The sequence below is a fragment of the Cornus florida genome, unplaced genomic scaffold (assembly GCF_030987335.1).
Source record: "Cornus florida cultivar Cherokee Brave unplaced genomic scaffold, ASM3098733v1 CherokeeBrave_3.0.0_Hap2_Chr01, whole genome shotgun sequence".
NCBI lineage: Eukaryota > Viridiplantae > Streptophyta > Magnoliopsida > Cornales > Cornaceae > Cornus > Cornus florida.
The window spans coordinates 89959242-89985710 of NW_026775571.1; the positions used below are offsets into that span (position 1 = coordinate 89959242).

Below are 26469 nucleotides of genomic sequence, written 5' to 3' on the forward strand. Positions count from 1 at the left end.
ATCAATCATTTTGTCTTGTGTTGAATCAGTGTACCTGATTTTTAAATAATAAAAAATATATTTAAAACTTTAATTAATTATTTTTTAAATTTAAAATCAAAGTCACTGATTTATACTCCCAAATATAACATAACCTTATTTTAAATTAAGAATTATTTTTAACATTAGTTGGGTGATTAAATCTTTTGAAGTGCATGTTGAAGAAAATCATTTAATACCAATCATTGTTACTCACACCGAACTTGTAGTGAATTGTTTAATCGAATAATTTTTAATTGATTATTTATATCGAAGATTTCATTTTCTTATTTATTGTATAATTGACCAATTAAAATAAGGATCAATTGTAAAAAATTCCCCTTGACTATTACTCATTTGCAAAAATTCCCCTTGTGAATATTTTTAGCAAGAAACCCCCTCAACTATGAGAAGGGGATGATTTAACTTACTTTCATTTAACAATCTTATGAGGTAATTTTTTCTGACCAAATTATCCTTATATCTGGGTCAATAGTTTCAGTTGAGTCTTTACCATGTGAGAAAAAAAAAAAAAATTTGGGTCTTCAATTCTTCCTCACTTTTTAAGAACTGTTATTAGAAAAGAAAGTAATATATATATAAAAAAAATACACATAGGGAGCTTCAAAAATCAATCAAATGGAGTGCAGTTCAATGACCTAACTTAAAAAACAATATATTCCCTTAGAGAGAAAGAGTGTTTCGGAGTGGCTCTGATAGTTTGGATTGCTAGTTTCAATTCATCTTTTACCTAGTAAGATGTGGCACAGCTTACCAGTAATTCTTACAATATATATAGATGTGAGTACATGTTTTTACTTCCAATCTTCATTGGAATTATTGCAGGTTCAGAAACTGTCCCACTGTATCATCTAGTTAATTAAATTCTTCAAATCGCTTTGTGGTTCAATTTTATTGCAAGAAATGAAAGCAAATGAAAAACAAATCTGTGTTTATTTTACAGAACAAGTTCATCAAACAGTCCATTCGGTTGATTTTTAGAGTTCCCTCTCTTTGTATATTTTTATATACTGCTTTCTCTTTTCTTACACAGTTCTTAAAAAGTGGGGGAGAAGACTCAATTTATTTATTTTTTATTATTTTTTTCTCACGTGGTGAAAATCCAACTGAAGCTACTGCCCAGATGTAAGGGTAATTTGGTAAAAAAAAATTGACTCACGGGCTTGTTAAATGAAGGCAAGTTAAATCACCCCCTCTTCATAGTCGGGGTTTCTTGTCAAAAATATTTACAAGGGGGGTTTCTTGCAAATTGGTAATAGTCATTCGCCCTTAAAATAATAATGTTGTGTTGGATAGGAAGGAAAAAGAAGGTGTGGAGAGATGAAAATAGGAAGGACTGCCAAAAAATGGGCGGAAAAAAGGAGAGAAGCCGTGTGGACTATTATAGAAGTTTTATACTGTATTAAATATTAACATAAATTTGACAAGTTTTAAATTACAGTACTATTCTCTATACTTTATAATATTATAGACATTAGTGGATATAATAGTAAAAATAATAAAAACTTTATATTTCTTTTTCTTTTAACTAACATAAGAAATTATAAGTTTATTCTCTTATCTTCTCTTCAATCGAACAAAAAAGAATGAAATATACAATATTTTTCATACAAATGTCTTATCCATCAATTCTTCTCTCCCTTCCATCAAATTTTTTTTTTTTTTTTTTTTTTCTCTTCTTTTCTATCGAACATACATGATTACATTTACTGCAACTATTCAGTGTAAGAAACATTTTATTTTATTTTATTTTATTTTTTGTGTTGTATTTTTGTTATGCATCTATAACAAGAATGTTGTTAACTCGAATTTGAAGTAACATTGTTTAACAACCAAATAAATGTATTGAAAAATTCTAAAAATAAAAAGAAAAAAAAGTAAGTAACGAAGACCCAAAAATTTGCATCCCCTTACATTTTATTGGTCGTTGGAAAAGTTATATTTGTTTCACATAATTGTCAAAAATTGATTTTATTTATTTATTTATTTTTCACTCACACACACACATAAAAATATACATAATTAGGTGCATAAATTTATGTTGGGCCTTAAACTGCTCTTCTTCAACCTTTCACTTCTTGTAGATTTGTCTCAGATGCGTCAAATTTGGTGTCAGAATTGAGGAAGCTTGGAATGTCTATTCCCTAGGCCCCGCTGACTTTTCTCCCCTAGGTGACACACTCTCTCTCTAGCTCTCTCTCTCTAAAATTTGCAGAGAGAAAGGCCTGCCGTCTTCCTTTAGCCGGCACGACCCAATGGCGCAGCCACCGCTTGTCGCCACCACTGTCGTCCTCCTGTTTCTCATCGCTCTCAACACATCCCACCTCGTTCTCTCCGGCGATCCCAACACTGTCCTCCTCCTCCGACAACCCCATGCCGCCACCAATCGCCACACCATGTTCCTCCCTCTCTTCCCATCCCATCCCAACTCCTCCCGCAGCTCCGCCGCCGCCGCCGACCGTCGCCACCTCCAGGGATCCGAACCTCACCACCCCAACGCTCGGATGCCACTCTACGACGATCTCCTCCGCAACGGGTAATAAACATAAAAGTGTCTCCGATCTCTTTCTTATATCTATGTATTGCTATATACATATATGCATATGCAATGATTTGAATTCAATTGACTTATTCAAATTTGTGGGATTTGAATTGGTGTTGCAGTTACTACACCACCAGGATTTGGATCGGGACTCCTCCTCAGAAATTCGCTCTTATAGTTGATACAGGGAGTACCGTCACGTATGTTCCGTGCTCTACCTGTGAACAATGTGGCCGTCATCAGGTGATTATCTGATTTGGGTGTTGATATATTTGGTTGGTTGATTTATTACTAATTGATTCACTTGCTCATGTAGTGAATTGTTTTAATTGAATTGAATGAATATAGATTATATAGACATTTCTGTACTCTCTGTTTCGATTGAATAACCGTATGCAACAAATTGAGGTGTTGGTATGGTATGTATCCATGATAAAAGTATCAAATGGTGTATGTGGTTCTACAATGTTTGTTAATTTTAATTTCGTGTCTAGGGTTCATTGCTTTGTGCAATAATAAAAGCCCAAAGATGGAGCCTTGAGTGTAACAAAATAGTCCCACAGGATGTTGGTTTCGAGTCTGACCCACCAGAGAAGCATTGGGTATTGACCCATCTTTTTTTTTTTTTTCTAATGAATTTTGTGTGTAATAAGAGCAGCGCCTCTGGTACTATACTTTTTTTAAAAGGAAATCATTTTATTACTAATAACTTAAATGTATATCTTTCAAATTGATATAATAAGTCATTGCTTGGTGCAGTGGTGAAAGTTTGAGATAATAAGTGTTAGCGTACGTGTTGGATTATGAGAGCAGTCACTTGGTAAAAATTAATGCCAAATTCCTGTTCTGTTTTGATTTTGGAAGGACTCGCCCCGCACCTTGCATGGGCGTGGCCTTTTACTTTTTCAGAGTGTTAGCAGAAAAAAAAAGTTAAGTACAAAAGGGGCAACTGCTATTTTTTATTAATTAGAGAATGTTGAATTCTGATTTTGTATTATTTGGTAGGTAAGATAAACACACATGCACCCCACTTACTCACCCCTGCAATTGCTCCAACTGGGACTTGAATCATCAACCTCTCATATGAGCAGAGGAGGACAGGGAGGGGGAGGAGGAGGAGGATATGAATTAAGATTTCATTTCTATACTGTCTTAACATGGCACCCTTGTTTTATCTCAAACGCAACTCAATTAAGTCATATCCCATCCCAATTATGCGGCTTCAATGAATTCTGTTTTTCCATTACACTTGGTCGTGGGTAATAAATGTCCTTTCATGATTTAGGATTCATGTTCATTGAGGGTTTGACTAAGGTATTTCTCTGATTGTTTGCTACTTAACACAAACCTCTTTGTTTTAGTTAAGGATAGGATAGGGATAAGTTACTAAGCATGATGGAGGCTTCGTTGCTTGTGTTATATAATTATTTCCTATTTTAAGTTTAATTGTACAATGAATTGTATAGTATTTCATACTTGTTTCTATACATTTGATATCAACTTCCTTATACACTTGTACTTTATGACAAAATATATATATATATACACACACACACACACACACACAAATTTTCTCTATAATATATTTTATATGCAAGTAGTTTGGTTACTGATTGACCAGAATTGCTGATCTTACCAGATTTTCATACCCCGCGATCCACAATTTAAATTTGTTCACACACACACACACATATATATTGCCTCTTTGTTTTTTCCCATTTGTTGGATTAATGTTGGTTCAACAGGATCCCAAGTTCCAGCCAGAAATTTCAAGTAGCTATGAACCTGTAAAGTGCAATATAGATTGCAACTGTGACAGTGAAAGGGTGCAATGTGTTTATGAGAGACAGTATGCTGAAATGAGTTCAAGCAGTGGAGTCCTCGGTGAGGATGTTATATCTTTTGGCAATCAAAGTGAACTTAGGCCACAGCGTGCTGTTTTTGGTTGTGAAAATGTGGAAACTGGTGACATTTATAGTCAACATGCTGATGGCATAATGGGTTTGGGTCGTGGTGATCTCAGTGTTGTTGATCAGCTTGTTGAAAAAGGTGTAATTAGTGATTCGTTTTCCTTGTGTTACGGTGGGATGCATGTTGGTGGTGGGGCAATGGTTCTTGGGGAACTTTCACCCCCTGCAGATATGGTTTTTACCCATTCAGACCCTCTACGCAGGTATGTTTTTGAAATACTCATCTCATAGATATAGAACATTATGTGTTCTCCTAACAAATACATTTATAGATCTCACACATTTACTCTAGTCTCGGGATGGCAACAGTCCATATTACAATATTGAGCTGAAGGCGATACACGTTGCTGGGAAGCCATTGTCTTTAAATCCAAGGGTTTTTGATGGAAAACATGGATCTGTTCTTGATAGTGGTACTACATATGCTTATCTACCAGAAGCAGCATTTGTAGCATTTAAGGATGCTGTAAGAATCACTTTTCTTTAAGTTTTTCATTCTTCTATTAGACCTTGGTTATTTTTTCTTCGTCTTTTGGTTGTTAACAAACATTTCTGAGTTCATATTCTATGTCACTTATAAACAAAGCTGTGCAACATATTTGGGCTTTGACAATATATATTTATATTTTCTCTGCTAAGTGATCTGATAAAAATGTAGTGAACTAAACTGTTCAACTTGAAAATAATAGAGGAACTTGTAATTTTACCATTATGAATATATTATTTAATGCATTCTGACCAAGGTTGTTAGGATTGGGATTCGGAGGGGTACATAGTATCAGGATCGTATGATCGGATCGAGGATTGTCAGATTTTATAAAACTATTAGAAAAATAACTCAAACTAACTGATTTTATAAAACTATTAGAAAAATAACTCTGGAGAGATTATAGATCTTTAGAGGAATAGGAGATATTTTGATGGCATAGAGAGGCCTATTTCTTTCCTTAAGTTCTCTATTGTTGCAACTCTTTTTTGTTGGGTTTCTGGTAGAGATTATAGATCTTTAGAGGATATTGTGGTATTTTTGGCCTCTTTGAGGGCTTAGAGGCCTGTTTCTGGCCTTGTGCTGTTCTTTCGGGATGCGTTCCCCTTTTGAGCGCTTTCTATGATATCTTTACCTATAAAAAAAAACTTAGAAAAATAACTCAAATAACTCAAACTAACTTTCTTAATAAAATATTTCCGATATAAGTAGAGAATAAGGCTAAACTACCAACATGAGACATTCTAACAAAATCAATTAATATTAAAAAATACTAGGACACATGACAAACACTTAAAATGAATTTCTTGATTTCCTTTATACAAAGCATCATCATAGCAATCAAGTAGAAACTCATAGAAGAAATTAAAGTAAAGCCTAAACAAAAAGAAAAAAGGGAATGGAGAAATAGAGACAGAAAAGTACAATTTAGTTGCCTAATTGTCTAAGCAATTTAGTTAAAAAGTTTACTTTTTGGTTCAAAAAAAGAACAACACAGATAGAAAGAACAATGGAAAAAAAATGAATCCTTTCTTTGTTTTCGTTTCAGAACGGACAAAGAGTAGGCTGAAAAATAGAATTCTTTCTTTTTCTTGATCTGAAAAAGAAAGAAGAATAGAGAAATTAAGAAGAATAAAGCAAAATAGATTTTCTATTTTATCTTATTATTATTATTATTATTATTTTTGAAGTTTTGAGCTATGCCTTTGAAATTCAGAGTAGGATCGTCTCTGCAGTTGACATTGGGCCTCTGATTTTTATTTTATATTTTTAGTTTTTACTGTAATTAGGCTAAAGAGTTGGGCTTTGCATTTAAAACGATTAAATTTATTTGCCCAAAATGGGTTGTGGGCCCAAATAAATCAACCAAACAACATAATGTAGTAGGATCGATAGGATTATGTTATCATATGCAATAATGCGATTCAACAATCCAACTTCCGATTCTACAGATCCTACTACGATTCTACTTCTCAGTGATTTTCATGTGATTGGGATCAATTTGGCAATTTGGGGTCGTAGGGTTGTAAGATTCTGCGATCTGGATTGGGATTTAACAATCATGTTCTGATAGAGATTTAGAACAGTAATCTTTAAAGATAGTTGCATTAAGAAATCACACCTGGTACAAATAGATAATCGTGATGTTTTAAAAATAATAGATTAGTTGGATATGTTAACATTTTGTCAGTGTCTTTTCTTTTTATTTTAGGTAATATCAAACTTTCAAGATTTCGTTGCATTTTTGGAAGCATTTTCTTATCAGAACCCAGGTTTAATTGGTTCTGATCCATCCTTTCTTTGAGAAGCCAACTTAGATACCGAACTGAATGCAAAATTTGAATTCTTGTCTTGCAAGATGATTGTTCTATTTCCAAATGCCACCATAAATAGACTAATTTTCTCTAGCAGCGGAAATTGGAAGACTTGAATTTCGTTGACTCTAACAAAGAAGATCAGAGAGTAAGTATTGCCGTGACTTCTGTAGAATTTAAAGAGATCCGTCCATCTTTTTGCTAGTCGTTCCTTAAAAACTCCATTTGATCATGTAATTAGCAAAAACTCAAATGGTTTACAGAGTTATATATTCGCCTTGCATATAGTATCTGGACTGCACTCGCATCATTAATGTGAATGAATTCAATTATTGTGCCAAAGATTTTGATGGCTTGGACAGAGGAGATAAAAAAGTTCTTTCTTGCCTTAACCACTGATGAGACAGGATTTGGCCAATAGAAGAGATAGGTAGGACCTTGCAAATATGTTTAACACTCAATACATACTAAACTAGTAGTGTGAAACTTGTTCAGTTCTTGTGCTTAATTTTAAATTAGTAAAAATACACATTTTCTAACACTTCCTTCCTCTATTTTAGTGAATAGAGATGTGCCACTCTTCTCATACAGTGTTAAAAATGATGCTGCTTCACGTGGGGCCCTATTCTCTTCATAGATACTAGAATGAAGGCATCATACTAGATATCGTATCCCATTTTGATTCGTAGATTTTTTCATTTCTATTTATTTATTTATTTATTATCAAGGCTAATTCATTCACAAGCCTTAAGGCCTCAAAAAAACTAAAATTTATGAAGGGCATCCCAGGCCCTTTACAAGTGTAGTCAGCATATCGATCTGCACCACTCCTTCAAACAAATCAAGCAGAAAAGCTTAATGTAGTAACCTATTGCAGTACTGTACCATCTATTGTGCTAACAACCATCTACTCTAAAAGCTTAAACTATTAGAGAGGGATAATATTTATATCCTTCAACATGCCCTCTCACGTGTGGCCTTTTTTTTGGTCCAACATGTGTTTTTCAATTTTTAATTAGGGTGACGGTGAGGTTTGAACTCGAGACATTTGGCTCTGATGCCATGTTAACCACCATTTACTCTAAAAGTTTAACCTATTAGAGAGGGTGCAACTTTAATATTTATATCCTTCAACATATTGAAATATGTAATCCTAGCATCAATCACCTGGTGATGAATAGAGCCAAACTGAGTAATGTTTAATAAATAATCCTAGCATCAATCACCTGGTGATGAATAGAGCCAAACTGAGTAATGTTCAATTTCTTCACTGCACATTTCACTGCTTGCAGCTTGCTGCATAAGTTCTGCAAAGGATCACCTGCAGCGTTCTCGTTCCAAGCTGGAAAAATGACATCCTTCATTAAATGCTGGTCATGCCATACTTGCAGTACTGTACCATCCATCAAAATACGTACAGTCCATTTAAATATTAACCCAACCTAACATAGTGTAGACTCTCACTGCTATGCACAGGACTGTAAGACTGCAGCCGCAGCCCATAAACTCCCCATCAGAAAGATAAGAAGTAAACCACTAACTATCAAGCCAAGATTGTAAGTTCTGGAATCAGGTAGTACCATTAAATCTTAAAAATCGAATGTGGCAGTCCTCATTCCTGTTGGATCACTGATTAGATTGTGTGTGTTGGGTGGTGGACTTTCCAAAGAATCTTTTTTCTTACAACCAGAACCAAACAAGATCAATTTAAGCATATTTCAAGCTACAAGAGACTAGATCAGACAAAGTAAAATCTTGGAATCATAGCTGTGAAACTTGTGTTTGCTGCTATAGTCTATGTTCTTTGGAAAGAAAGAAATGTTTCATTCTGGTTGTGGCCATCGAATTTGTTCTTTATCATGAGAGACAGAGAGAAAGAGAGAGAGAACTTGTACACTATATTTCACACTATACAACCTAATAAGCCTACATAGACTTATATAAAGGATACAAGTCACCTTAATACCACAAGGGCCCAACATATATATATATATATATAACATTCTAACACTCCCCTTAAGCTGGAGAATATATATCAAATAATCCCAGCTTGGAACAGATAGTTCTTAACCGGTTATGACCCAATGCTTTGGTAAACATATCAGCTAATTGATCTTTAGACTTCACGAATGGAGTAGAAATGCTCCCACGTAATATCTTTTCTCGAATGAAGTGACAATCAACTTCAATATGTTTGGTCCTTTCATGAAATACAGGATTTGAGGCAATGTGAACTGTTGCTTGATTATCACAGAACAATGGAGTAGGAGCTTCAACTGTCAACCCAAGTTCTTTTAGAAAATGTTGTATCCAGGTCAACTCACTAGTAGTATGGGCCATTGCCCTATACTCAGCTTCAGTACTAGATCGAGCGACCACTGTTTGCTTTTTACTTCGCCATGTAACAAGATTTCCTCCTACAAATGTGCAGTAGCCTGTAGTAGATCTCTTATCTGAAGGATAACCAGCCGAGTTGGTATCTGTAAAACCTTCCACCCTGAAATGACCATTTGATTTATATAGTAACCCAACACCTGGAGCTTGCTTGAGATATCGGATAATCCGAAGAACAACAATCCAATGTGGCATTCTAGGAGCTCCCATGAATTGACTTACAACATTAACTGCATACAAAATATCAGGTCGAGTGATAGTGAGATAAATTAATTTCCCAACAAGGTGACGAAATCTGCCCGGATCATTAAATAGATCACCCTCATCAGACACAAGTTTTGTATTCGAATCCATAGGAGCATCAACCGGGCGACCACCCAACATACCTGTTTCTTCTAATAAATCCAACGCATATTTTCGTTGGGATAAACTTATACCCTTCTTGGATCTAGCAACTTCAATACCCAAGAAATACCTAAGTTTACCCAAGTCTTTAGTGTGGAATCAATATTGCAGAAACAACTTCAACTTAGCAATGCCTTCAGAATCATAACCTGTGATCACAATATCATCTACATATACCACAAGAAAGATGAAGCCAGTTTTAGTGCGCTGGTGCAATACCGAATGGTCAGTCTGACATCTGTTAAGACCAAATTTTAATGCCGCCTCAGAGAATTTGCCAAACCAAGCCTGCGGAGATTGTTTCAATCCATATTGGGCCTTTTTAAGGCGACAAACAGTGTGAAGATACTCCCCCTGAGCAACAAACCCAGGTGGTTGCTCCATATAAACCTCTTCTGCTAAGTCACCATGCAAAAAAACATTTTTAACATCTAACTGAAACAGAGGCCAATGTCTATTAGCAGCAAGAGAAATCAAAACACGAATAGAAGAAATCTTAGCAACAGGGGCAAACGTCTCATCATAGTCAATACCATAAGTTTGGGTATAACCTTTGGCAACAAGACAGGCTTTTAAACGCTCAACGGACCCATCTGGAAGATACTTCACAGTGTATACCCAGCGACAACCAACCGGTTTGACACCTGGAGGTAAGGGAACAAGATTCCACGTGCCATTCTGATGCAAAGCATCCAATTCATCTTGCATTGCTTTCCTCCAGCCCGAATCAGACAAAGCATCCTGCACAATCTTATGAACAAATGTAATAGATAATTGAGAGGAAAAACATGAGACGAATGGCGATAAGGAATTATAAGAGACATAATGAGCAATGGGATGATTAGTGACACACGAGCGAGTACCTTTACGAAGTGCAATAGGCAAAGAATCAGATACAGTGGACGGTGTTGGATCTAAAGACTCCGAAGACGATGGAGGAGGCACGATAGCAGATGGCTTTGGTCTTCGAGTGTACACCTGTAACCATAGTTGTTAAAGGCTCAAGGCGCACAAAAGCGCAAATGCCTCCTGGAGCCTGAGGCGCAAGGCGCAAGGCGAGGCGCGCGCTCGACTGAAGCAAGGCGCACGTTGAAAAAAAAAAAACAATACCCACCTAATAAAGAATTAAAGATGCAATAGTATATATATAAAGATGCAAAAGTCAACTAAATGAATTACTTAAGTTCAATATTCAACATAAAGATGTCAAAGCCAACTAAATCAAGTACTTAAATTCAACAGTGAATAATAAAAAAAGTGTATTTGATAATGTATTTTAAATCCATGCTTCAGTGCATTTTATAATGTATTTTAAATATCACGAAAATCATGTATCACTTTAAATTTTGTAAGATTTTAAATCACAGTAACTTCACATTTTAAATTACAGTAACTTCACTAATGCAAATTTCACCATTTGCACCATCGTATAAAATTTAGCTCTTTAAAATTTTCAGTATTCATCCTCTATTGAATAATAGAAAATCTATTGATCATGTTATGAAACCCAAAAAAAAAAAAAAAGACTTTAAGATGCTGCAAGTTTCAAGGGAAAAGTTCACTGATAAACTCAACAAATAAAATAAAATAAATAAATAAATAAAATAAAAGTTCACAAAAAAAAAAAATAGCAACTGTTATTTTAAGATTAAAATAAAATAGCACAAGATCAAGATAAAAAATAGCAACAATGCAACAACTATGCTCCAGAGTCTCCAGACTCGAGAAAAAAAAATAAATAAAAAATAAAAAGAAGAAGAAAAGAAAAAAAAAAATCTGCCAAACTTGACTTGGCCGAGAGAAGAAAAGAAGAAGAAAAGAAGAAGAAGAAGAAAAGAAGAAGAATAGAGGAAAAAAAAAAACTGATCCGGCTTCCGAGATCCGAGAAGAGAAGGAGCCTAGGAGGAGAGAAGAAGAAGAGAAGGAGGAGGAGAGAAGAAAAAGAGAAGAAGAAGAGAAGTTGGAAAACTTACCGGCAGAGTCGCCGACACAGATCCGGCAAATCCAACGCAGATCCGGCTTCCGAGACCAAGTCGTCCTCGTCACTGACTGCCTCTGTCTTCTTTGTTTACTTTTTTGTTCTCTTTTTTGTTTTTTCTTATGTTGTAACTTGTAACTATCATGTTTTAACTAATAAAATAATAATATAATAAAAACAATAACAATATAACAAATAAACAAAGAATAAACAAACAAAATAATACAAAACCAATCAGGCGCGCCTTTAGAGAGCCTTTCGCCTAGCGCCTTTGAAGTAAAGGCGCACGCCTTCATTAACCCAAGCGCCTTAAGTCAATAGAGGCGATGTGATGGCGCCTGGAGGCGCCTTGCGCCTTAGGCGCGCGCCTCCGGCGCCTTTGACAACTATGCCTGTAACGGGGTACACAAAGAAGATCTAGGTTGAAGAGAAAGTGAGGGAAGTGGAACCGCAGGAAAAGGCGACTCAGGAGTAATATCAAGAATTGAATCACTATCTGAAAAATATTGGACGGACTCACAAAAGGTCACATCCGCGCTAATAAAGTACTGTTGAGAAACAGGACTATAGCAGCGATAACCTTTATGAGAACGAGAGTATCCAAGAAATACACACTTTGTGGCACGTGGGTCAAGTTTATCAAAACCAGGACCAAGATTGTGGACATAACATACACATCCAAAAACTCTAGGAGTAAGAGAAAACAAAGGAGAATCAGGAAATAAAATAGAATGTGGAGATTTGCCATCTAATACAGATGACGGCATACAGTTAATAAGATGACAGGCAGTAAGAACAGCATCACCCCAAAACCGTTTGGGCATGCGCATATGAAACAAAAGAGCACGGGTTACTTCTAAGAGGTGTCGATTCTTACGTTCTGCAACTCCATTTTGTTGAGGAGTATAAACACATGAATTTTGATGAATAATTCCTTTATCACTAAGATATGTATCAAAGGGGGTTGAAGAATATTCCTTAGCATTATCAGAACGTACAATACGAATTGGGCAGCCAAACTGAATTTTGATTTCTTTTCGAAATTTTTGAAAAATTAAAAATAACTCAGAACGATCTTTCATCAAAAACAACCAAGTTAGGCGAGAATAATCATCCACAAATGTCACAAAATAATGAAATTTATTGATTGAAGAATGCTTTATTGGACCTCATACATATGAATGAACCAAATGACAATAATTTCAAATTACTAAGACTAGGAACTTGATGCTGCAAAACTTGAAGTGACGGGTGACAAAGACGACAGTGCCACTGGAATGGAGACAGAGAAGACTGAAGAGCCACAGGATAAGGTGCCAAATCAAAGTAATATAAGCCACCGGCTTCATACCCCATACCAATCTTCTTCTTCGTCTTGAGATCCTGAAACACACAAAAAGTAGGATAAAATGTAACAGAGCACTGAAGAGATTTAGTAAGCTTACTGATGTACATTAAATTAAAGGGAAACTGAGGAACATATAAAACAGACGAGAGAGACAAGGAATCACTAAGTTGAGTTGTCCCCAAACCTGAAACCTTAGCGGAGGAACCATTAGCAAGGGTAACTCTTTGAGAAAGAGGTACAGAATTAAAATCAGATAGAAGAGAAGAACATCCAGTCATATGATTGGATGCTCCAGTGTCTATGATCCAAGGACTGCGAGTGGAAGACAATAGACGTGTGTGCAGTACCTGACTGGGCAAAGGTAGCCATGGAAGATGAATTAGATGCTTGCTTATAAGACAAAAACTGAGTATACTCATCATGTGGAACACGGACCGTATCTGATTCAGCTACATTGTGAGATCCAGAAACAACATCATTCGGAGAGGAGGAAACTTGATTTGCATAACTAGATGGTTTGCCATGAAGGTCGCGCGATGGTGCTTACTAAGTTAACAAACTTCACATGACAATAATTTCAAATTACTAAGACTAGGAACTTGATGCTGCAAAACTTGAAGTGACGGGTGACAAAGACGACAGTGCCACTGGAATGGAGACAGAGAAGACTGAAGAGCCACAGGATAAGGTGCCAAATCAAAGTAATATAAGCCACCGGCTTCATACCCCATACCAATCTTCTTCTTCGTCTTGAGATCCTGAAACACACAAAAAGTAGGATAAAATGTAGCAGAGCACTGAAGAGATTTAGTAAGCTTACTGATGTACATTAAATTAAAGGGAAACTGAGGAACATATAAAACAGACGAGAGAGACAAGGAATCACTAAGTTGAGTTGTCCCCAAACCTGAAACCTTAGCGGAGGAACCATTAGCAAGGGTAACTCTTTGAGAAAGAGGTACAGAATTAAAATCAGATAGAAGAGAAGAACATCCAGTCATATGATTGGATGCTCCAGTGTCTATGATCCAAGGACTGTGAGTGGAAGACAATAGACGTGTGTGCAGTACCTGACTGGGCAAAGGTAGCCATGGAAGATGAATTAGATGCTTGCTTATAAGACAAAAACTGAGTATACTCATCATGTGGAACACGGACCGTATCTGATTCAGCTACATTGTGAGATCCAGAAACAACATCATTCGGAGAGGAGGAAACTTGATTTGCATAACTAGATGGTTTGCCATGAAGGTCCCAACAAAAATTCACAGTATGATTAGAAAGGCCACAATGAGTACATTTTCGTGATTCCCTGCCACGGCCATGTCCTCCCCGTGAATCACGACCGCCACGTGTGAAGCGTCCCCCACGACCTCCACGGAAAGCAGTATTTTCACCCTCGGAAACGATCAATGTTGAATGCTCACCACTCTGCCTACTATTCAAAGTTGAGGTATCACTGACAAGTGTAGCGCGCTGAAGTCTAGAAAACACATCTGCAAGACAGAGATGGAAGTGTGGGACTGCCCATAATCTGTGAACGAAAAGACTCATAAGCGGATGACAAACCAGTAAGAAAACGGACAACATTAAAGTCCTTACGTTTTTGTTGCATACTTCGAACATCAACAGTAATGGGCTGATACATATTCAGCTCCTCACAAACTCCCATAACTTTAGAATAATACTCTTCTATACTATGGTTACCTTGTTCAAGATTGAAATACTGCTTACAGAGCTCATAAACACGAGTTATATTACCTGTCCCAGAATACAGTTGCTGCAATCTGTCCCATATCTCCTTGGCAGTATCCAAATAAAGTAAAGTTGAACTGATTTGGGGTTCAATACTGTTTATCATCACAGAGATGATCTGAGCATCTTCCTTTTCCCATGCATCAAAAGAAGCATCAGTTTCCTTGAGTTTCTCTTTAGTCAGATGAGTACCAAGGCCTTTACCTTTGAGAAAATTTTTAACAGATTTAGCCCACAGTATGTAATTCTTCTTATTGAGTTTAACGGAAGTCATGAGAGAATGAAGACCGGATGTGGGAGAAAACAAATCTGAACTGGATGCCATGTTGAACTCAGCAAAACAGAGAAGAAAAAGAAGCAAAATTGGTATTCTGGCCAAACCTAGTAAACGAGCCGGATCTGGTCAAACGGTTCGGATCTGGGCTATCCCAGGTTTAGTAAACCAGGGTTGGAATAGCTTTTCCAGGTTTAGTAAACCAGGATTGGAATAGCAGAACCGTGTAGCCAAACAAGGGTCTTCTTCTTCACACCTTCACAAACGCCGGTGAACAAAGCAGCGGAGACAATGGTGACCCAGTCATAAGCAACGGCCGAATCAAGAGGCAGCTACCTCTGCAACTTCCGGCCAAAAAAAACAATTCAATGAACCTCACCTCTGTATATCAAGCCGGCAGATCTGATGACGAGCTCGCTGACAACCAAAAAAGAAGCTGCCGGCAACGACGATGACTAACGATGCAAATCTGACGACGACGAATGACGATGCAGATCTGATGACAGTGAACGAATAGCTGCCGGCGAAGAAAGCAGGAACACCAACACCACAATCGCGATTCCGTTCGCGATTCCGATCGTGATTCCGATCTTAACCCACACAATTACAGACCCTCAAACCCAGGAATTCGTAGCGCTCTGATACCATGTTCTTTATCATGAGAGATAGAGAGAGAGAGAGAGAGAGAACTTGTACACTATATTTCACACTATGCAACCTAATAAGCCTACATAGACTTATATAAAGGATACAAGTCACCTTAATAACACAAGGGCCCTACTAACATAATGTAATTACATAATGGCCCAACATATATATATATATATATATATATAACATTCTAATAGAATTAAGCCTTGCTTCCACTGAAATGATGTCAAATCTTTTATTGGTGCTGACCTCAAGCTCCTCGATTTTAGGTAAATAACTATGTGGAGCTCATAAACCCAAGAAATGGAAAACAAAATTCTCTCTCTCTCTCTCTCTCGTGTGTGCAAATTTGTGGATGCGTACTGCAGTGGTGGGGAAGGGTAGGGGTGGGTTTAAACATGCATGCTTATGAAATTTGCAATTTTTTTATTTGTGATTTCCTTATTTTTTTAATACTTCTAATTCTTTTTGAACTTACATTTTTCTAATTTATTTATCCATTCTCTTTTGTTAAAAGAATTAGAAGTTCTTCACGTGAAATATAGTTTTATTTTACTTATAGAATTACTTGAATTGTTTACAAACAAAAAGATGAACCATATTTGCCCCTTTTATGTGATTGTTAACAGTCTCTCTCTCCCCTTCTGTATATATGTATGTATGTATGTATATGTGTGCTTATGACGTGCTTGTGTGCATTCATGTACTTTGCATGTGCATGCGTCAAACCATTCACTATTTTCTGTATCTTTCTGCAATCTTTCCTACAGAATTTCTGCTTAAAATTTGTGGGCATTTTTCATTTTCCACTTCTTTCCATTAGAATGGACATGATATATGTTGTTGGATGGTGAGTAGGCCCTAATTCAAAACATCCTTGTAATGCTAAAGAACTCAAATAAGTTGCATAAGCAGTTGTGGGTTAACATCATTATTGTATCATGTATGGTGTAGTTCACATTATTCTGTCACAATTCAATCGGACTGTCAGCCTCTTCTGGTTCGATTATCATTTATCTTCGTTATCTCTGTTGTAATTTTTTGTTTTGTTTTGTTTTGTTTTACATGTAGATCTTTAAAGAACTCCACTCCCTCAAGCCGATTCCTGGTCCTGATCCAAATTACAATGATATTTGCTTCTCTGGTGCTGAAAGGTAGCTTCTATAGCACCGTAGAAGGTTATTACTATCAATAATAATATTGTTTCACTATATATCGTTGTGTTGCAAGTAATATTTAGTCTTGATGTTTGCTTCAGTGATGTCTCACAACTTTCAAAAACCTTTCCAATAGTTGACATGGTTTTTGGCAATGGACAGAAGCTGTCATTATCTCCTGAAAACTACTTGTTCCAGGTAAGCACATTACTTCTTATTTATTTTTATTTTTTTTGAATCTTGTTTTCTTGAAACCAACATACTTTGGTGTAGCTTTGGATGTCCTTGGAACTGGTTATTTGATATGCACTAACTGATGATTTATTCCCTGCTTCAATCATTTCTTATCCATCTAAAGCATTCAAAGGTGCATGGTGCATATTGCCTGGGGGTTTTCCAGAATGGAAAGGATCCAACCACTCTTTTAGGAGGTATTTATTGTGTTATCAAACGTATTCTAACAAAGTTTCACCATTATGCACCCCACTTCATGTGAAAAGCTTCTGTTTTTTTTACCCAGTATATGTTGAAAAACTGAATTTCATTTAGGCTAAGGGTTAAGTCCCTATAGGGGCAATTGTTAGTGTGTGTATGTACTACCTACAAAAAAGAAGGTACTTCTATGAATATTTTAATGTAAATGTACTCTGTCACAGGAATAATTGTCCGCAATACCCTTGTGACGTATGACCGTGAGCATGAAAAGATTGGTTTCTGGAAAACTAATTGTTCTGAGTTATGGGAAAGACTTCACATTCTTGGTGCTCCTCCACCGGCTCCCATATCTTCTAATGGAACTGACTCGAATGCAGATATGCCACCTACACTGGCTCCTATTGGACCTCCGCAGTATGTTCCTCCAGGTACAATAATATTTCAGCTTGTACCTTAAGTTTATCCTATCCCTAGCCATTTTATTTGCATTATTTGAAGTAATTAATATTTGTCATACTAAAGTTGGATTGGACACTTATTCGTAAGTAGTTGTACTGTTATTGTGTTCGTTGTTTGGTAACTCATCTGAATATTTCTACTATGGGTTTGGAGGAAAGAGAGATGCTGTCCTATCTATTATTTTCTCCTCTTCAATTTCATTTCTATGATATTCATTGGAATTAGATACTTTTTGCAATCTAATGTTCTTCCTTTCCTTTTTTGCTGAGATTCTGATAAAATTTAATTGACTATCTATATTATTTTCTCTAACTTATCTTTTTTTAAAGAATTTGTTATGGAATTCAGCTCATTTTTCGCTTGATACCCCTAGTGTTGTCATTGTCACATTCAATTCTTATCTATTTTTTTCTATTTATATCGTTCTTCCTCTCCCTCCCTCCCTCCCTCCCTCCCTCCCTCTCTCTCTCACACACACACACACACAAACATACCTTTGGGATGAGCAAAACATAACCATGATTAGCCCAGGAAATGATCAACTTCAGCTTGAAGTTTGAGCAAGAATTTACTTTGTCTTGGTCATGACTGCTTGTCATAGGCCAACTTCTCCAAGACTAACATGTTTACCTCATGATATCTTTTCATAGTGTCTCTTGTCCGGGTACGTATTAAGGTTTTGTATATGGGTTTCTGACTCCCATCTCTTCCAGTGTCTCTGGTACGTCAGCTTGCATGGCACTTCCCATCCCACCACATGGCAATTTGGCATCACCCCAAAGATCCACATGTCACCGCATGGTTTCCGGGGATTCCTTAGTTCTCTCCATTATTGCCCCTCACTCATAAAACTATGTTGTCCCACCTTGGGTTGATCCACTAGGATCTCCAACACCTCTCGTGTAGTATCTTCATCACCCTCAAGAACTCATTTTTGAAGACCATTGATAAAAGCACATTTATGATGGATGGTCCTGTGCAGCGGTGTTGTTGTGAGCGCTAATTTTAGCATTAGCACAGCCATACAGGTATGGTGTCATGATTCCCCTGAACAATTGAGGTGAGGATGTGGCCCTAGAGAGAGTGGAATGGCAATAAAGAATTTTTTTGGTTGACCTCAAAGTTGGGACTTAAGGTGCAATTGTTGAGTCTGAGTTCAGGAGGTCGTGTAGAATTGTGTATGATACCAGCCATATGGGAAAACTTAGTCCTCGATCTTTTAAAATCAGTATATCTTTCTAGATCCAATATGTTCTGACCATACAGAATTTTGTATGTGATCTCTCATAATTTTTGCCCCATTTACAGAACTTTTTGATATGTATCTTGGTTTACTATTTTCATCCCATATAGGCTCACACTAACCCCCTTGGATTTATAGGACATCATGCAATATATCTTTAATGTCTGAGATGCATCTTCTGTAACATATGCTAAAATTGCTCTCTTCATCTTGAATCAAGCCATCTCTGATGGTATTTCCATGTTACCTTCGATATGCAGGGGAATTTCAAGTTGGACTCATCACGTTTTTTATGTTGTTGAATGCCAAGTACTCCGATCTAAAGCCACACATCACAGAACTTCCTCAATTAATTGCCCAGGAGTTAGATGTTAATACTTCACAGGTAGATTATTTTAGATTGTAAAGCATGATGCTTTTGTGGTAGGACCCTGCTATGGCGAGACTGGGTAATACCTTTTTTTTTTTGGTTGCATCATTCGGTCTGAAATTAGTGCAATCCAGATTTTTATTTTTTATTTTTATTTTATTGCATGTTTACTTTATTATATTTGTTATTATGTATTTCTCACACCTTAAATGTCATCTTAACCTAGGGTGACTGTAACTCGAAATGAATGGTTTCAGGTCCATTTATTGAATTTTACATCTAAAGGAAATGATTCTCTGATAAGATGGGCCATTTTGCCAGCAGGATCTGCTGACTACTTCTCTAATGCCACTGCAATAGTAAGTTTGGAGTTTTAATTTTGCCAGGAGTTCTGTACAAAAGATTAGAATCATTTTTTTGAAAAGTATGTTATTGGCAGAATATTATTGCGCGGTTAGCGGAACATCGTTTAAAGCTTCCTGATACCTTTGGAAGTTATCAATTGGTTGAATGGAATGTTGAGCCCCCTCCAAAACGGTATGACTTCTTTCTGCCCACCTGGCCTTCTTCTTTGGTGATGTCGGGGTGTTTTGGGGTATTTTCAAAAGTACAGTGCTGCTAGATTGACTCTATTTGTAACTTGAAATCTTTTGATTTATGTGACGAACTTGGCCTTTTCCCCCCTCCTGCAGCAGCCAGCTGCTTGTTGGATGGGGGTGATGGTTGAGTTGAACATCAAATTTGAAAATCTTACATGCTAGAAGAATTTGGCATGTTCAACTGTATAAATTCTAAACTCCACTTGTTAGTTATGTATATATACACACACTTGTGCATTTCAACCTCTAAGGGATAATATGGAGTAATAATGAAGCCAAAGAAGAAATAATTGGCTCCATTCTATAGAATCCATTACATAGGGAAGCGTCATCTTTTTGTCTGTTCCTTGATTTTTTGTTTTTAATTGGAAGTAATCTAATTAATTTGTTATGCCTGCAATAGGCTTTCTTTCTTTGCAATCATGCACACATTCATTTCATTTGTGCTCGTGCTACTTGATAAAAATAAAAAATCAACTAATATATGGAAAAAAAGAATACAATTAGAATTGTCCTCGATGAGTCTTCATATTTTGAAAGCGATGCATAAAAGTACACACATTGAGTTCATAAAATTACAGTACTAAATTTAAATAAGAAGATAAATAAAGGTTACGGCATATACCACGCACATCATTCATAAGTGCAAAAAGAACTTACACACATATATTTGTTCTACAAGTAGAAAGCTTCAACAGTAAGTCATTCTTGGTCGTTGTATGTTGCTATCTTGTTAGCATGATGATTACACCTTTTATCGTGATAGTGAGTTCTCTTTCTTTTCACAGTTTCTTCATTAGTAAATAATAGTTGCGTTTTTTGGCTACCTTTTCAATGACCATTTGTTTTGTAAATTGTTTAGAGACATGGTATCATATCTGGAGTTTTTGCTTATATATTCGTCCTTTTGGAATGATACAGGATGTGGTGGCAGCAGCACTACTTGTTTGTGGTTGTAGCGATCGTTGTTACACTAATTCTGGGGTTATCAGCTTCTGGGGCGTGGTTTATCTGGAAACGAAGGCAGCAATCTGTTATTTCATACAAGCCTGTGGACGGTGCTGTCCCCGAGCAGGAACTCCAGCCACTATGAAGTCTGAACCCATGAAAAAGTTGCTCCGGTGATTTATGCCAAGCAGTATATAGCACAGCATTCTTTAATCTATAGTTTTGATGACTGATTTCTGCAGCTATAGCTTCCAAAACTGATCAAAAGGGACCACACATGAGAAGGAACAATTCAGGCTTTATTTGATGTTTTTTTAAACTGGGGCGAAATGTAAAAGAGAACTGCTCCTAGCTTCAGTTCATCACATACATAAATTTGTATGTGAATATTGTAAAAAAAAAAAAAAAACCCATTGAATTAAACCTTTGATCAATAAGGCAAATTTATAGTTTGTTGACCTCACATTTTGAGCTGAAAATCACTTATACTACCATATTGAAATGTATGAAAAGTTGATGCATCTTTTGGGGCATGTATTTTCTTAGAGCCAAGTTTTTGCTGCTCATTCTGTCATTCAGCACACAACTTTACAACTTGTAATAAGAAGTTTCTTTTCTTTTATAATTATTTTAGTGCATATCAGATGTGAAGAGCTTTAAACAACAAATTTAACTCCATGTACTGAATATTACGGGAAAACCTTTTCTTTTTTCCACATTTTTTTTTTCTCTCACCCATGTTTCTGGGTGTCACATTTCTTTGTATGAGTGGTGTTCCTGCGCGTTGTGTGGTGTATTTTTTGATTGAAAAAAGTTCAATTTCTGCAAAAGTGAGTGATGATCTACAAAATTAAAATTTGGGTTCCTTTTATAAGCCAAAGAAACCACAATGGGTGTGAATTTGCAATTATTGTCTTGACAGTCCTCAGACAAAGGCGATTCTTTATTAAGAGAGCCCATAAAATAAATTACGAATAAAAAAAAAAAGAGTTAAAAAGAAAATGTTTTTTTCTTTTTTTGGTAAATAAGTTGAAAAGAAAATGCATGATTTTTAAATATAAATATTGAATTTAAAATTATAATATATCTAAAAAGTAGAGTTATAGTTCTAGTTCAAGTTCAAGTTAGGTTGTGCACCTTGGAGCATCTCCAATAGTATATTAAAATACTATTTTATGTAAAATATACATTATATTGTTGTGTATTTTACGCAACTTTTTTACACAGTCATATTAACATATTTCATTTCTCCTCCCTCTTTCTTAATCCATTAACGAATCAACCCTATATTAAATAAGTTTATAAAAATTATGTGGGTCCGGACATGACACTGGCTAGTTGTTATTTGTGATATATTTTTGCATAATGCAAAAAGGTATAAAATAACCGTTGGAGCTAAAAATAAATAATTCAAATTTTTTTTTTTTTAGTAAATCTATTATGACATATCAGATTTAAAAAAAAAAAAAAAAAAACAACGGTTGGAGATGGTCTTAACCAAGCAGAACTCTAATGAAGTTAGGCTCCGTTTGGTTGGATGTATAATATTTTTCATAAAATATATATATATATATATTTATTTTTTGGTGTTTGGTTGTCGTAAAATATTTACGAAGAAAAAAATATATTACAATCTAACAAAAAAAACTTACCTATCGATTTTAAGCAATTTAGTTTACACGCTCTACGTGATGAGCTTTACCTCAATCTCGACTTACACTTTTGCTAAACACTGAAAAAATAAAAATAAAGAAAATATTTTCCAAAAAAAATATTTTACGTCCAAACTTAATGTTAGAAAATTTCAACCCAAACTTAATCTTAATCGTAAAAGGGGGTCGTCCAAGTCCGTAAAAAATTAGATTGAGCTCAAATTAATACGCCAAAGTTATAAATCAAATGTGACAATACTTAAAGTGTAACGTAATGAAATCAATTATTTGGATCGTAGTAAAATTTTATTGACGAATTTTGGCCGAATATTTAAGGATTCGGTTGAGACTGGATCGACTTTTTAAAAATTTGATCAAATCTCATGTGACTCACTAATATATCTGTGAGAAACATTCTCAGAACTACTCACTTGACTCAATGCAGTCTATAGAAAATTATGGTTTAAATAATTGGACACTTGCCAAATGGTAATTTCTGTGCTATTTAAAAGATATGGTGTTTGAATTGTGGACTACTACTAGCTTTCAATTTTTCTACTTGCCAAACAAGTTATATGATACCTATCACCACGGAAAAGTAGAAGAATCCACATCTTTGTCGCAAAAAAAGGAGGCACAATGCGTGTTGACATTGAAATTTGTTTCCCGCAATTCCTGTTAATTTTCTTATGACAGACAGAAAATACCTCAACGTTTTCAAGTAACAAATTCACTTTTGCAAATTACGAGTGCGAATTTCATAATACTACCCTTATTTATTTTTATTTGTAATTTTTGTTACAAGGATATATTAAAGTATATCAAAATACAACATTTTACATTAAAATGCAATACTTGCAACACTCATTATATGCGAAGTGTAATTCACGTAACACCAATTATATCAAAAGTTTGTCTAAGAAATATTAGTCTCGACTCAAATTAATGAAGTGAAATTATCTTGTACGATAAAAACACTAACGTAATGTTTTGGATATTGAAAGCTTTATATTAGTGAATTGATATGAAAAAAATGTTAGAATCAATAATAAGCAAATTTATATCCACTTAACTACGTGCAACCCTTGATTTTATTCTCTTAATTAACTTTGCATAAAATATTGTCCCTGAATTTTATGTTTGTTGGAGTCGATTTGTGACCCAAATGTGACTCATCGAGATAAATTTTTAGACTCATTTTTTCTTACACGTGGTGGACCCAAGTTGTAAATTCTCTCGTGACCTCGTATATTAGAGCATTTAGGATTTAGGTGTTGGAACTTTGCCGAACCTCAATTTCTGTGATGCATTTTTATTTATTTTTGATAATATCTTGATTGTGTTTTTGCTTTCGATAGGTTTTGTACATGAAAAAATGGCTATAGCGGCCAAATCTTAGCTTGCGGCCAGCAAAAATAGCCCGCCTCTTAAAAACATTTTCTAACAGCACGTGGCCTCTGTTTTCTTAGGTTTTTTTTTTCTTCTAACATCCCATTTCTCAGTATCTGCGTGTTTGAACGATTAAACAGTCGCTCATATAAAATTCTAAACTTTTGATCTTTCCTGCGTCCTGCCAAATCAAATTCCAGGTATTTTCTTGGAGCACAAACTAAATCATCGGTTGAAAATTTGAAATTTTTAATCATTTCCTTGAAACTCAAATTAACTAAAAAAAAACTATAAATACCCATCAAACAAAGAAGCCCTACATTTAATACAAACAAAAAGTAGTACAAAAAAGTACAAATTTATACACACACAAAAAGAAGCTATATATAATATATTGAACTTCGTCAAGAAGCCATGCAACGTTCATCATCATTAGCCAAGTATGTGTGCCATCAAATTCTCAAATCTCAACCTTGCGACGTCTTCATCAACCACCGTGGCATCGACACCAAGAGGAACGTTTCCGGGCTGCTTTTCGATCACTTTGCTAGGTTAAAACTTCGTCCATTTCTGGACAGCAAGAACATGAAGCCAGGTGACAAGTTGTTCCAAAAGATAGACATGGCCATTAGGGATTGTAAGGTTGGGGTCGCCGTGTTTTCGCCTCGTTACTGTGAGTCCCCCTTTTGTCTTCATGAGTTGTCTCTTCTCATGGAGTCCAACAAAAGGGTTGTACCAATTTTTTGTGATATAAAACCATCTGAGCTTAGGGTTAACAGTGAAAACTGCCCAGAGAAGGACCTGCATAGGTTTAGATGGGCTCTTGAGGAGGCCAAGTACACAGTGGGACTTACTTTTGACTCTTCCAAAGGGTATAATTATTTATTTAATGTCAGGAGTGTATAAATAATTAAAATTGTATATATATATTTACACATACAAACACATATATATGTGTACTTATATATGTTTGAATTCTTGAGCATTTCTGATGTAGGGTTTGTTTTGTTTTATATTGGGATTGTAGGGATTGGTCGGATCTCCTGAGGAGTGCTACGGACGCGGTCATGAAGAACTTGATCGAGGTTGAAGAAGAGAGATTAGACCGGCCATGATCAAGAAACAAAAATACTCTCTAATTGTTGATTTTTTTCTTTTATCTCCTGCAAAAATCTTCATTATTAATTTGTTCATTCTTTTAACCAAATGTTTAATTAGTTGAGTAGGAAATTAAAAAATCAATGGTATTGACTTAAAGCTTAAGAAACCGAAATGGGTTTCGCTGGACAGAAGGAACTCGTCGATTTCAATGGATGCTGAAATGGTTTCGTTGTCACCGGAGTTTCAATGGAGCTCGCTGCTGGGTTTTGCAAAGGTGGGCCGAGGACCCGACGTAGCTTGGACACCGACTATGTAGAGTAATGAAACTCACCTTTAGTTAATACCCATTAAGTGGTTAATGCTTGCGATGCCCTTTAACTGGTTTCTAGTCGGCGCCAATAAGATTGTAATGATCCTGCACACAATGTATAATAAATAATCAATTTTATTGATTTAAGAAAATGGTACAATTTTCTGTGGTAGATATATATATATTATTTATAAATTTTCTTTTAATTCAATCTCGTTGAAGTTTGGTGCAAAGATTTCAAAGCTTTGAGTCAATTGTGATGAGTTTTCTTCAAATTTTCGAGATTGAAGAAGGCTTGATTTTCGAACGAGGGCTGATGGACCTTGATTTCAAATGATGGGTTGAAGGTCTTCATAGAAGAACACACGTGTGGTGTGCTTGTTATTTTTTGCCTTACAAAATTTCCCCTTTTTCTGATGAGCTGGATGATAAAAAATGGTCTGAACCTGTTGTGGTTCATCAGTCCCCCTAGAAATTTCCGGAAAGTGTTGAAGGCTTTTAAAGAAGAAAGTATGCCACTTGTATGTTGCGTGCTTGTTATTTTTCGTCTTCAGTAGTCTTTCTAGTCGCTCAATGTATGTCCTGAAAGTGTTGAGTGCCCTTATATATATACACCAAATTAATTTTAGAATATTAATTTAAAAACTCTTTAATAATTATGCTAAATTTAAAAAAAGACCTTCATACATCTAAAGTAAATTTTAGAATGTTAATTTAAAAACTCTTTAATAATTATGCTAAATTTAAAAAAGACCTTCATACATCTAAGGTTTATCTTCTTCAATCATTTCTGTGCCATCATTTTCTATCTATGACAGGAAAGCGATTCTTCAATGCCTAACAATATATTTCACAAAAAAAGGCTAATCTTAAAATGTTTGATGTTTGATATATTTAACTTCTTGTACGATAATAAATTACCAAAACAATCTATTGATGATCAGAAGCCAACCCTAATTGCCTGAGGTGGTCGTCGAGTTTGGGCCGTTCAGGTTGCATCCAACGGCCATCGTCGTTCCTCACCATCCCTTTGTTGTTAGCATCTTGCCTCCAGTTAGGTCGGACCAGGTAGTGATCCTTCAAGAAATCACAAGCCAGTGCAGGGTCGCTTCCACTCGCTAACACAAATCTATGGCCTTTTCCATGGTA

The 26469-nt window shown here is 35.7% G+C and overlaps 2 protein-coding genes across 2 annotated transcripts; both read left to right on the top strand.

Annotated features, from left to right (window-relative positions):
- The first annotated feature begins 2083 nt into the window (after positions 1-2083).
- Positions 2084-21331, top strand: LOC132306105 (aspartic proteinase 36-like). The gene is made up of 12 exons (XM_059803343.1): positions 2084-2575; positions 2704-2824; positions 4327-4754; positions 4861-5017; positions 16729-16811; positions 16916-17012; positions 17173-17245; positions 17471-17677; positions 19212-19336; positions 19579-19680; positions 19761-19858; positions 20842-21331. The coding sequence occupies exons 1-12, from the start codon at positions 2295-2297 to the stop codon at positions 21011-21013; spliced, it is 1944 nt and encodes a 647-aa protein (XP_059659326.1). The 5' UTR covers positions 2084-2294; the 3' UTR covers positions 21014-21331.
- Positions 21332-22233: 902 nt separating this feature from the next.
- Positions 22234-25024, top strand: LOC132277122 (probable 2' cyclic ADP-D-ribose synthase BdTIR). Its single transcript, XM_059778871.1, has 4 exons — positions 22234-22243; positions 22565-22615; positions 24307-24781; positions 24937-25024. Exons 1-4 carry the CDS (start codon positions 22234-22236, stop codon positions 25022-25024), a joined length of 624 nt encoding a protein of 207 aa, XP_059634854.1.
- Positions 25025-26469: the final 1445 nt, after the last annotated feature.

Bases quoted from the DNA above. Each gene is read 5' to 3' on its own strand.
- LOC132277122 (XM_059778871.1), top strand. The intron at 22,616-24,306 runs TAAAGAAAATAT...TATAATATATTG, and splicing joins AAACACTGAAAAAATAAAAA to AACTTCGTCAAGAAGCCATG. The intron at 24,782-24,936 runs GTATAATTATTT...TTGGGATTGTAG, and splicing joins ACTTTTGACTCTTCCAAAGG to GGATTGGTCGGATCTCCTGA.
- LOC132306105 (XM_059803343.1), top strand. From the start codon at position 2,295: ATGGCGCAGCCACCGCTTGTCGCCACCACTGTCGTCCTCCTGTTTCTC. The intron at 4,755-4,860 runs GTATGTTTTTGA...GGATGGCAACAG, and splicing joins CATTCAGACCCTCTACGCAG to TCCATATTACAATATTGAGC. The intron at 17,013-17,172 runs GTAAGCACATTA...ATCCATCTAAAG, and splicing joins CTGAAAACTACTTGTTCCAG to CATTCAAAGGTGCATGGTGC.